The 11,740-nt window shown below is 41.4% G+C and overlaps 1 protein-coding gene across 4 annotated transcripts; it reads left to right on the forward strand.

Moving 5' to 3' along the window:
• The first annotated feature begins 39 nt into the window (after positions 1–39).
• LOC121755183 (phosphopantetheine adenylyltransferase-like) lies at positions 40–9,157 on the forward strand. 4 transcript variants are annotated; one of them, XM_042150472.1, is made up of 8 exons: positions 45–370; positions 6,599–6,809; positions 6,904–7,047; positions 7,134–7,205; positions 7,675–7,734; positions 8,026–8,120; positions 8,618–8,687; positions 8,767–9,157. In XM_042150472.1, exons 3-8 carry the CDS (start codon positions 6,937–6,939, stop codon positions 8,881–8,883), a joined length of 525 nt encoding a protein of 174 aa, XP_042006406.1. In that variant the 5' UTR covers positions 45–370; positions 6,599–6,809; positions 6,904–6,936; the 3' UTR covers positions 8,884–9,157. The 4 variants fall into 4 exon arrangements, with proteins under 4 accessions (XP_042006407.1, XP_042006406.1, XP_042006405.1 ...); XM_042150471.1 differs by having other exon boundaries at positions 6,599–6,705; XM_042150470.1 differs by lacking the exon at positions 6,599–6,809 and having other exon boundaries at positions 46–370.
• The last annotated feature ends 2,583 nt before the right edge of the window (positions 9,158–11,740 follow it).

Raw genomic sequence — 11,740 nt, forward strand, 5'->3', positions numbered from 1 at the left:
GAAACCCGAAGTGGGACACAACGACAAAATGCTAGGTACTAATTACTAGGGTCTAGGGGACACAACTCATTCATTTCTCTCTCTCTCTCTCTCTCTTCCGACGGGAACCTCTCCTATTCTCAATTCCCATTCTTTTCTCCGCTCCCATATCACGTCGCCGTGCCGTCGTCTCCGTTGAGATCGCAACCCCTACGTTCCACATCGTCTATCACTATTCTCCCTCCCATTCGACGCCAAGTTCCGCCCGCACACCTCCTTCTATTTTGACGCCGCTCGCCACCTGCCTCCTTCCATTTCGACGCCACCCCTCGCCAGCCTCTATCCATTTCGATTGGTGACCACCGACTCCGAGCTCGCCACCAACTGAATTGTAAATATTCCTGCCTCACTGTCTTGACTCTTCTTGCTTTTGGTTTTGGTCATTTTGGATGCTGTGTGATTTGGAAATTGGAAGTGTTAGGTTGTAAATTTTTAATCTGGAAATGAACATGTTCAATTTTTCTTCTAATCGGATTTTCGGGATAGGATACCCAATTCGGGCCTTTGGCTACCCGAAAAGGTTTCGGGTATCGGGTGGGGAAAATCTCGGATTTCGGGTCAGGTATCCGCGGATACCCAATCGGACAGCCCTAATTGGTTTTTTTTATAAACAAGTATTTTGGAGATGGAATTTAAGCTGTGTGATAGATAGAGTTGTTGAAATTAGTATGATTCCAAACTCAGCTTTTTATTGTTCATTTATACACTGGCTATACATGGAAGGATATTGTGAAAGTGTGTCCATGCAAACTACTGGAGCTCGGCTTCTGAGCTCGGAAATGAAGCTCGGCTTTGAGTCCGGTTGTGATCGAGTGGTGGAGCCTCGGCAGCTCCGAGAAGAGATCAAGAAATAAAGCTCGGCTTTGAGCTAGCCGAGAAAGGCAGTTCGGTTGATAGCCGAGAAAGGCAGTTCGGTTGATAGCCGAGAAATGCAGTTCGGTTGCTAACCAAGAATGGCAGTTCGGTTTTAGCCGAGCAGCGGTTATAACTAACTTTGGGAAATAGAGTTAGTTGGATTTTATTTCTTGATTGCATCTTGTATAAATAGCTCGATAGAGCTCAGTAGTGAGAGAGCAGAATTACACCATATACACACACTCAGAGAGATTAAATCTCAAGATAGCAAGCAGTTGTGAGCGGTAGAGTGTGAGTGTGAGTTCGTTGTAATTGTAAAGAGTTCGTCAATAAGATTCCGGTCATCTTCTCCGTGGACGTAGGTGGATTATCACCGAACCACGTTATATCGTTTGCGTGCTTTATTTCCTCGTTCGTGCGTGTGTGAGATCGGCGGTATCACGACCCAACAAGTGGCGCCGTCTGTGGGAAACGTTGAAACGTTTTCTTGATTGGTTTTCTGGGCGAGTTGAAGTCCGGGAGCTCTGTTGTCTGAGCCGATCTTGGCGATTGCCCACCGTTTGTTCGAGAAATGTCCACGGCCAGGTTTGAGGTGGAGAAGTTCACCGGCAGAAACGATTTTGGGCTGTGGAGGCTGAAGATGAAGGCCATCTTGATGCAGCAAGGCCTATGGGATGTCTTGAAGGGAAATAGTGATCCTAAAGAGAATCCGGAGGCCGACGAGAAGGAGAAAGGGAGGCTTCAAGACATGCAATACAAGGCCTATAGCACCCTGATCTTAAACTTGACAGATAGGGTGCTTAGAGAGGTTTCCAAGGAGGAGACAGCCGCAGGGGTGTGGACAAAACTTGAGTCATTATATATGACCAAGTCCCTTGCAAATCGATTGCATTTGAAGCAGAAACTTCTTGCCTTCAAGTTCTCGGATGGAAGAAGCATTGCTGAGCAGCTTGAGGAGTTCGGAAAATATATTGATGATCTTGAAAACATCGATGAGGTAATCAAGGATGAGGACAAAGCCTTGATGTTGCTGAATTCCCTTCCTAAAAGTTTCGAACATTTCAAGGATGCGGTGCTACTTGGAAGAGAGTCCAAGGTTACCTATGAGGAGATTCATTCTGCCCTAAAATTGAAAGAATCACAGAGGATTGATCATCCAACTTCTTCAAGGAAAAATGATCCAGTAGCTGAAAGTTTGTATCTGAAGAAAAGTCAGAACAAGAAAGGCTTCAAGAAAAAGAAACCAAAGAAGGAGAGGGCTGAGGGAGAGAAGGAGACCAGGAGCTGCTATTATTGCAAGAAACCGGGCCATTTAAAGAAATCTTGCAATGCTTGGAGAAGGAAGCAAGGGCAAGAGATGGCTGGCAACCTGGAGACTGCTGATCTAGCTCAAGAGGTGGAGGCCAACGAGGCCTTGAATATACACTCAGGAGCAAAGATTGAAGAGTGCTGGATTATGGACTCGGGCTGCTCCTTCCATATATGCTCTCACAAATCCTGGTTTCAAGAATTGTCAGCATGGAGAGGATCAGTGATGCTGGGGAATGATCAGACGTGTGATGTCAAGGGCATTGGGGAGATCAAGCTCAGAATGAAGGGTGGAAGTGTCAAGACTCTCACAGAGGTCAGGTTTATACCACAGATCAAGAGAAACTTGATCTCTCTTGGATTGTTAGAATCAAAGGGGTACAAGTTTGATTCCAGTAATGGGATTCTCAGAGTAACAAAGGGTTCCAGAATCATTATGGAGGCCCAAAGAAAGAATAGCTTGTACTACTTGCTGGGAGAGACAGTGGTTGATGCAGTGAATGTTGCTCAGTCAGAGAATCTTAATATTTGGCATGCTAGGCTGGGACATGTGGGTGAAAAGGGCATCAGGCAGCTGGCAAAACGTGGTGTGATGAAGTTAGGTACATCAGAGAAACTGAGTAAGTGTGAATCTTGCATTCTTGGAAAGGCGAAGAAGCTGCCATTCACTGGTGGGAAGCACACTTCAACCGCACCCTTTGTGTATGCCCACAGTGACCTTTGGGGGCCATCTCCAACTGAATCCATAGGTGGAGGTAAGTATTTCATCTCCATCATAGATGATTATTCAAGAAAAGTATGGATATATATCCTGAAAGAGAAGTCCCAAGCATTTGAGAAGTTTAGAGAATGGCATGCTAGATATGAGAATGAGAAAGGGTCAGTGCTGAAATATCTTAGGACTGATAATGGCATGGAGTTTCTGTCTACTGAATTTGATAGCTTCTGTAAGGAGAAGGGAATAAGGAGACATAGGACAGTGCCAAGAAACCCCCAACAAAACGGGTTGGCAGAGAGAATGAATAGGACATTGCTAGAGAAAGTGAGATGTATGCTATTTTATTCTGGAATGCCAAAGAAGTTTTGGGCAGAGGCCGTTTCTACTGCAGCTGCTCTCATCAATAAGTGTCCTTCTTCAGCAATCTCTGATGAGACCCCAGATCAGAGATGGTATGGGAGCTTGGGAGATTATTCTGCATTGAAGATTTTTGGATGTGCAGCTTATGCACATATAAGGCAGAATAAATTAGAACCAAGAGCCAAGAAATGTGCAATGTTAGGATACCAAGATGGTGTGAAGGGATACAGATTGTGGAACTTGGATGGAGAAGGTCAGAATGTTATAGTGAGCAGAGATGTAATATTCAATGAAGAAGAAATGCCATTCAAGAAAAATGGAAGAGCCTCTGATGGTGGCAGCAGCTCTAGTATGCAGAGCTTTGAGTTTGGTGAAGGATCTGGTGGGACAGGTACAGATGAGGATGCTGATATTACAGAAAATCAAGAAGAAGGTGGAGTACTTAATCCTCAACCAGCTCAGGATGTGAGTGATCATGATCCACCAATGGAGCAAGCTGCTGCAAGTCAGGAAATTAGAAGGAATCCGAGGAGGAATGCAGGCTTGCCTAGTAGGTTTTCAGATTATGATATGAGCTTCTTTGCTCTATGTGTAGCAGAAGTACTCATGTTTTCAGAGCCCTCGACCTATGAAGAAGCCATGAGTTGCAAGGAAAGTCAGAAATGGATCAAGGCCATGGAAGAAGAAATTGAGTCCCTATTGAAAAATGGAACTTGGGTTTTGGTGATTGATCCAGGGATACAGAAACTGATCAGTTGCAAATGGTTGTTCAAAAAGAAGGTAGAGGTGGGGGAGGTTGAAAGCATACGTTTTAAGGCAAGGCTGGTTGCTAGGGGGTTCACACAAGTGGAGGGAATTGATTACACAGAGGTGTTCTCTCCAGTGGTGAAACATACTTCCATTCGGATCTTGTTGGCCATGACTGCTCATTTTAACTGGGAGCTGCATCAACTCGATGTGAAGACAGCCTTTTTACATGGAGATCTAGAGGAAACAATCTACATGATGCAGCCTAAAGGCTTTGAGAAACCTGGAGAGGAGAAGAAAGTTTGCTTGCTGAAAAAGAGCCTATATGGCCTCAAGCAAAGTAGTAGGCAGTGGAACAAGAAATTCCATGAGCAGATGGAGCTGATGGATTTTGAGAGATCAAACTTTGATAGCTGTGTATATATCAAGAGAAAGGGAGATCTGATAGTTGCCTACTTATTGCTGTATGTAGATGACATCCTGTTGGCTGGATCTAGCAAGAATGAGCTGCAGATTGTCAAGAAGGAACTGAAGCAGAAGTTTGAAATGAAAGACCTTGGGGAGGCAAAGCGGATCCTAGGGATGGATATCATCAGAGACAGAGGAAAAAGGGAGCTGAGGTTGGTTCAAGCTGATTACATCAGGAAGGTGATAGAAAAGTATCAAGTGAAGGATGCAAGGTTAGTCTCCACTCCATTGGCAGGCCATTTCAAACTTAGCAAAGAACAAGAGCCAAAGACAGATGAAGCTAGAAGGGAAATGAGTCTGATACCCTATGCGAATATAGTGGGCAGTGTGATGTACTTGATGATTTGTACAAGGCCGGATGTTGCTCATGCTATAAGCGTGGCCAGTAGGTACATGGCTGACCCGGGCAGAGAGCACTGGGCCGCGCTGAAATGGATCTTGAAGTATCTAAAGGGATCTGTAATGATTGGTTTGAAGTTTGGTGGTGGAGCCTGGTCTGAAAAGGATGAAGTTCTTGAGGGATTTTGTGATTCGGATTATGCTGCCAACTTGGACAACAGAAAATCCCAAAGTGGCTACATATTCACGTTATTTGGCACAGCAGTGAGTTGGAAATCAAATCTACAGTCTGTGGTTGCATTGTCTACGACCGAGGCTGAGTATATTGCGCTAACAGAGGCTGCAAAGGAAGGAAAATGGCTGCAAGGGATACTACAAGATCTAGGAATGAAGCTGGGAGCAGTGAAGATTAACTGTGACAGCAACTCGGCTATATGTTTAGCAAAACATCAAATGTTCCATGAGAGGTCGAAGCATATAGATGTGAGGAGACACTTCATCAGAGATGAGATTCAAAGTGGAAAGATCAATGTGGTGAAAGTTCCTACCGAAGAAAATGCATCAGACATGTTGACAAAATCTCTGCCAACTTCGAAATTCAAACATTGTTTGAAGTTGGTTGAGATTGTGGAGTGTTGAAGCTTGTAACAAGGATTGAGAAGGGAATCCAGATATTGATGGAGTTTTGCAAGGACAAGGTGGAGATTTGTGAAAGTGTGTCCATGCAAACTACTGGAGCTCGGCTTCTGAGCTCGGAAATGAAGCTCGGCTTTGAGTCCGGTTGTGATCGAGTGGTGGAGCCTCGGCAGCTCCGAGAAGAGATCAAGAAATAAAGCTCGGCTTTGAGCTAGCCGAGAAAGGCAGTTCGGTTGATAGCCGAGAAAGGCAGTTCGGTTGATAGCCGAGAAATGCAGTTCGGTTGCTAACCAAGAATGGCAGTTCGGTTTTAGCCGAGCAGCGGTTATAACTAACTTTGGGAAATAGAGTTAGTTGGATTTTATTTCTTGATTGCATCTTGTATAAATAGCTCGATAGAGCTCAGTAGTGAGAGAGCAGAATTACACCATATACACACACTCAGAGAGATTAAATCTCAAGATAGCAAGCAGTTGTGAGCGGTAGAGTGTGAGTGTGAGTTCGTTGTAATTGTAAAGAGTTCGTCAATAAGATTCCGGTCATCTTCTCCGTGGACGTAGGTGGATTATCACCGAACCACGTTATATCGTTTGCGTGCTTTATTTCCTCGTTCGTGCGTGTGTGAGATCGGCGGTATCACGACCCAACAGATATATTAGTGCTGCAATGAGTGTCACTACACTTACAACACCCTGATCAATTTCCCAGTCTCTTACAAATTTTTTACCAGCCATCTTCGTAGAAGCAAGAGTATATCTAGAGCAAAATAACTCATTAGCAGAATATGATTGCCTGAGGATTAGTTCCAAAATGCAGACATGATCACATATATAGTGCTATAATTGCATTCTGTAACGTCAATGAAACACTCTTGAGTTCCTATTTCCGTAAGTTTCAAAAGTTCTTGAGTTCCATTGTCATATAGGGAGGTTCAGAGATGCATCTGATTAGTTTATAAATATTGGAAGAACTGACTTATAGGTAAACATGTCATGTGGAATATTATGATTAACTTCCAACGAAAATTCGGATTGTTTGAACATGCCATTCAACATTTTAGTAGGTGTTAGACTATTACCTTTTCAAATGTGAGCACAAAACAATTTCTATTCCTCCACTTGTTGGTAGGACCGAACTAGCTATGGAGAGCTCTCGGCCTTTCAGAAAACACACGGAAGCAAAGTAGTTTAAGAGACTTGAAGAAGTTGATCCAATGAATGTCATGTCTTGAAGAAGTTAGTCCACCGGTTACCATTCTTCTGTGTTATGTAACGAGAATTGCCTTGAAAAAGATCTCTCCTTTCATGCATAGACAGTGTGTAATTGATTTATGAATCAGGTTTTCCAGTGTCAAGTATATAGTTGTATTTTCTCTGTGGATACATGTATATATATAAATATATTTATCCATCTAATTTCGATCCACTTCCCAGTCAACATAAATTCCGTCCAACAGTTTGAAAGAAATGGCAACTTCGGATAGTAATTTAAGCATGTCTCCTCCCAGTTCTTACAGTGCGGTGGTTCTAGGCGGCACCTTTGATCGTTTGCATGATGGCCACCGTCAATTTCTTAAGGTCTGTGAGTATGCAGCTATTAATTGTAGCATTGTAACAAAATTAAATGCACTGATTGAATTGCATTAGCTATTGTGACAATGCAGGCTGCGGCAACAGTAGCTAGAGATCGAATTGTGATTGGTGTCTGCGATGGCCATATGCTCGTTAATAAGCAGGTTGGTTGTTGTCCAATGTTTCATGTTTTGGAAAAAAGATAAATTAATCAGGTATTTATTTAAGAACACCTAGTCATGATTGAATGGGTTGTGATGACTTGTCTTATCTTCATTTGGAAAAACGGCAATTTTTTTATAATTTCTTCATGCGCAATGGTTGCCTGGCTGAAGGATGCTAATTTGTCTGTGCCATATATCGAATTAGGATTAGGTTGTTTGAGAATGAATACTGTTATTTCTGCTAATCTTTTGATTGCTTCAGAGAAGTATCTGGTTTGGCAAGGCTTTAAATTGAATTTTCTATACAAGTTCTGATATATTTGTGAACTAGTGAGGTTTTGGAATCAAACATATTGTCAGATGAGATTGGACTAGTTGTTAGGAGTTACATTTTTCAGTTAATTGTACTTAGTTTAGTTATGCTAGAAAATTGGAAAGAATATATGATCCATTTTAATTTTTTTTGCAGTATTCTAATCTGATCGAGCCTGTTGAAAAAAGAATGAAAAATGTTGAAGATTACATAAAGGTAGTTGATAAATGTCAACTTTAAACTTTCTTATTATGTCTTATAATTAAATTAATTATGCTGGTGCTTTTCTAATTTAGTTGCTAGCTTCTCCAACTAAAAAAATCTTTAACTCACGTCTGGTTTGCTGAGATCTATCAAGGGATGATAATGATTATATGATATGTGGGTAAACTATGGTTATTGATCAACTGATTTGTAGTATATTTGTTTATTTTGTGAACTTCAGATGTTTTCCTTTGTGTTATCATGAAGATAACTCTTTTCTCTGTGTGTAAACACATTCTTCAGTCTGTAAAATCGGAGCTTGTGGTGCAAATAGAACCAATTGTGGATCCTTATGGACCTTCTATAGTTGATGAAAATTTGGAGGCTATCATTGTCAGGTCCATACATTTTCTCTGCAATAATCTGTGTTTTTTGATTCCACATTGATGCAAATCCATTCTACTTGTTTCTGGCCATTGATCTTCTTTCATTTTCTTTAATTCTGGATTTATAGTTCCATGAATATGATTTAGTTTCGAACTTCCTATTCTGGTTCATATCTATGCGTAAGGTTGGAATGTTGGAATTCTTTGACAAGCCTGTGAAGCTTTGCATTTAAAAAACATGGAGATGTTCCACAAAGAAAAAGTTCATAGCTAAGGAACACAAAACTGAATTTCACGTCTTCAAGAATTCATGGAAATTCAAGATATTTGGTAGGTTCATGTGATAGAAACTCTAATTAGAAATGCAGACAACATATGCCGGGACTGAATTTTATTTCAAACTGTATATCTAATGATTCTAATTGTCTTTTTCTTTCTGGTGATTATTAAATAGTTCTCCTTTTTAAATCTATGTCATGCAATAGCTAACTCAAAATTTGTTGTGACAGTAAGGAAACATATCCAGGAGGACTATCTGTCAACAAGAAGAGGGCCGAGAGAGGTCTTTCGCAGCTAAAGGTTTCCAATCCTATCCTCTCAGCTCGAGCTAATTTGCTGTCATATGCATTCAAAATTCATATATTAGTAATTTTTGTAGATTGAGGTTGTCGATTTAGTCCCTGAAGAATCGACTGGGGAGAAATTGAGTTCTACTGCATTGAGAAAAATGGAAGCTGAGAAGGCAAGGAAGCTTCAGTTAGAAGGTCAGCTTTAATCCATGGGTGTCTATATAAATTCTCAGATGTGCAGATGCAGTCAATGAATAATACCATCAATACCCAGAAAAATATTCTTAATATGTTGTACTAGCTCGCTCAAACAAGCAAATTCCAGATAGAAAATTGTTCTCACTAAAGCTGTTATCTTTACTCAAATCAGCTGAAAAATGTTCTCAATGTTCTTGTTCATAGTCTTTACATGTTATTTTAATAAAAATTCATATATTACTTTTCCCATTGTAAATGTTACATAATCAACATTTTCTTCTAGAGTTTTGCTTTTGTATTATTGCGAATCATATTCTATTGATCATTCATTGGTCAGTGTTTGTACAAAATAAGCTTGCCGAGAACTGATCGGAGAATAAAAGAGTACTGCTATATTTTCTGGGTCAAGAATTTAGTTACTACTATAAAATTCAGAAATTAATGTAAATTAGTTTTAATTTAAAGTTAGATCGTAGGCAATTTTTATGTTATGCATATTTCAAAGTAAACAATTAAATGCTACTCCCATCCATAAAAAATACACACGTTTTACCATTTTGGGCCGTCTACCAAAAGTAGATGTGATGTCTCGGGATTTCGTTCCTTTATTTAGAGATAAATCGGATTTATTAGCTTAACTAATTCCAATTTAGAAGGCGTAGAATTTTTCGTTGTAATTTCCGATATTGGAATAAATTAGGTATTGTTGTTGAGAGAAACAAAGTGCAAGGAAATTTATTCAAGAATAAAAGTAAAGGATATGGGCACTTTAAGGAATAAAAATACAAGAATGATAAGATAAAAATAGTACAAATGCTTACATGATCAAAAGAGACAATCCTTTCCTATGTACTCTACTTTCCACATACATTCCTACTCTTACACAAAAAAAAAAGAGAACAAGAACTTTGGGAAGTAGGCATAGAGAACGATGTGAGCAAAGATTTCCATCCTTTCTCTCTCTCGATTTCCACCTCCACAAGGCTCCAAGGAGCAGCCATTGTACCTACAACATTAACACCAAAAAGGGTATCAAATTTTGACACATAAGTGAGGGGAAAGGAAACAAAAGCTCATTTGAGGAGGAGGAGGAGTAATAGGCAAAATAGGGCAGCCAAGAGGCTGCAGTTTGAGCTGTGAGATCAGCCACAAAATCGTCCCATTGCAGCTTACATCGTCTAGGAATCAAAACCAAGCTGCCACAAGGCAAGAGGACTCAACCACAAGCCCAAAATAGAAGTGTAGAGTCCCCTTTATCGAGACTCACGAGCCAGCCAAGAGAGGGGATCTTTTTCCCAAAATTTCACCATTTTAGTATGAACAACGTAGTCAAGAAACCCAAAAGGAGGCCAAAGAGGTAGCCCCAAAATGGAAGCATAGTCTCCCAAAATTCCAGGCACAAGCTGCCAACAGTTGAGAGCTATATAGGGAGCCACAGCTCTCCTCTTCTCCCCACTTTTCGATCACCACAAGTTTCACATTATATCATAGGAAGAGAGCAGCAAGGGGGAGGAGCGAGGAGATGAGTTAGCGGCAAGAAAACAGCAAAGAATTTCCAACCGAGAGGTAATCTCCCAACACCCTCTCCATCGCATAATGGACCAAGTAGATAGCCAAGAACATAGAAACTCATTAGATTTCCACAAAAATAGCAAAGAGCAAGCTTTTGATAAGTATTTACAAGACATAGGAGATCTCACAACTTAGGAATGGAACTCATAACAATAGGAAGCTTCTACCGCAACCCCAAAGAGCAAGATTAAACTTGATCACAACTAGATAAAGTTCTTAATCACCAAGATACTGCATAACTCGAAATAAATCGAGTAAGAGGGAAAGAGGGGGGGGGGGGGAGACTTAGCTTAAGCGACGGGCTTCCCGGCGACGAAACGGCGAGCGGCGTCGGAACTGCACCGAAGAGAGAGGGCGACGCTGGACGGAGGAAGCCGGTGTTAGTCGCCGGTGAGTGGCGCGGCTGCCCCGCGAAGGAGGCAGTAGTCCAGCGATGGCGCGACGGGAAGCAGATGACTCCTCCTTGACGCCGGAAGGAGGACGACGCCTTCTCTGTCGGCAACTTCGTCGGGCGAAAGGACTCGACGCCGGTGGAAAGGATCGGTGGAGAGCGAGCAGACTACGGCGCGATTTCGCCGGAGAAAGAAACGAACGGCGACGGAAGAGATAGAGAGAGAGAGAGAACCACCGCCGCTGTGTTTCTCCAAAGCTGGGATTCACAATTGAGGATGAAATGTTAGAAAAGGGAGAGAGAAACCCGATGTGAGGGAGATCGGAGCCACTCCGGGCGTGAATTCGCCGGAGAACTTGAGAAATGGAGAAGGAGGCGTGAGGGAGAGGAAGACGCTGTTTCTTCTTCTATTAAATTGGAAATTGGAGAAGAATTAAAAGAATGAGATGTGAGAGGCAGTTGACCGACGGGAGTATATTGTGGGTTGATCAATTATTCCCTTGGGCCACTTTAATTCGCTGATTGGGCCTTAGTAAAGTGAGTAATATAAAATGACTCACAGAAATTGAAGGAATAGGTGGGCTGTGGTGAATTAAACATCTAAGCCGAAAATTAAATAAGGTTTTTGGGATACTAATTCTTGGAGTGGAATAAAATTTATGAAGTTGAGCTTGGAGCTCGAAAGTTGATGAATTAATTCCCGAATAAGTTACTAGGTTCCCGAAGATGGAAAATAATGATGCTGGAGAAGTGAACGGGGCCGACCGGCGACGCCATGGGCGGCCATAAGAAAAATCCGAAGGAAAAAAAGATTTAAGAAGGGATATTCCAAGAATCCATATTTTATTAAATAAGAGCACAAATAATTGTGTTAGAGAAAATATAATTTTCCAGAATTAGTA

The sequence above is a fragment of the Salvia splendens genome, chromosome 11 (assembly GCF_004379255.2).
Source record: "Salvia splendens isolate huo1 chromosome 11, SspV2, whole genome shotgun sequence".
Lineage (NCBI taxonomy): Eukaryota > Viridiplantae > Streptophyta > Magnoliopsida > Lamiales > Lamiaceae > Salvia > Salvia splendens.

Excerpts from the sequence above, each read along its gene's own strand:
- LOC121755183 (XM_042150472.1), top strand. The coding sequence starts at position 6,937 with ATGGCAACTTCGGATAGTAATTTAAGCATGTCTCCTCCCAGTTCTTAC. Across the intron at positions 7,206-7,674 it reads ATATGCTCGTTAATAAGCAG|TATTCTAATCTGATCGAGCC; the intron begins GTTGGTTGTTGT and ends TTTTTTTTGCAG. Across the intron at positions 8,121-8,617 it reads TTGGAGGCTATCATTGTCAG|TAAGGAAACATATCCAGGAG; the intron begins GTCCATACATTT and ends TTGTTGTGACAG.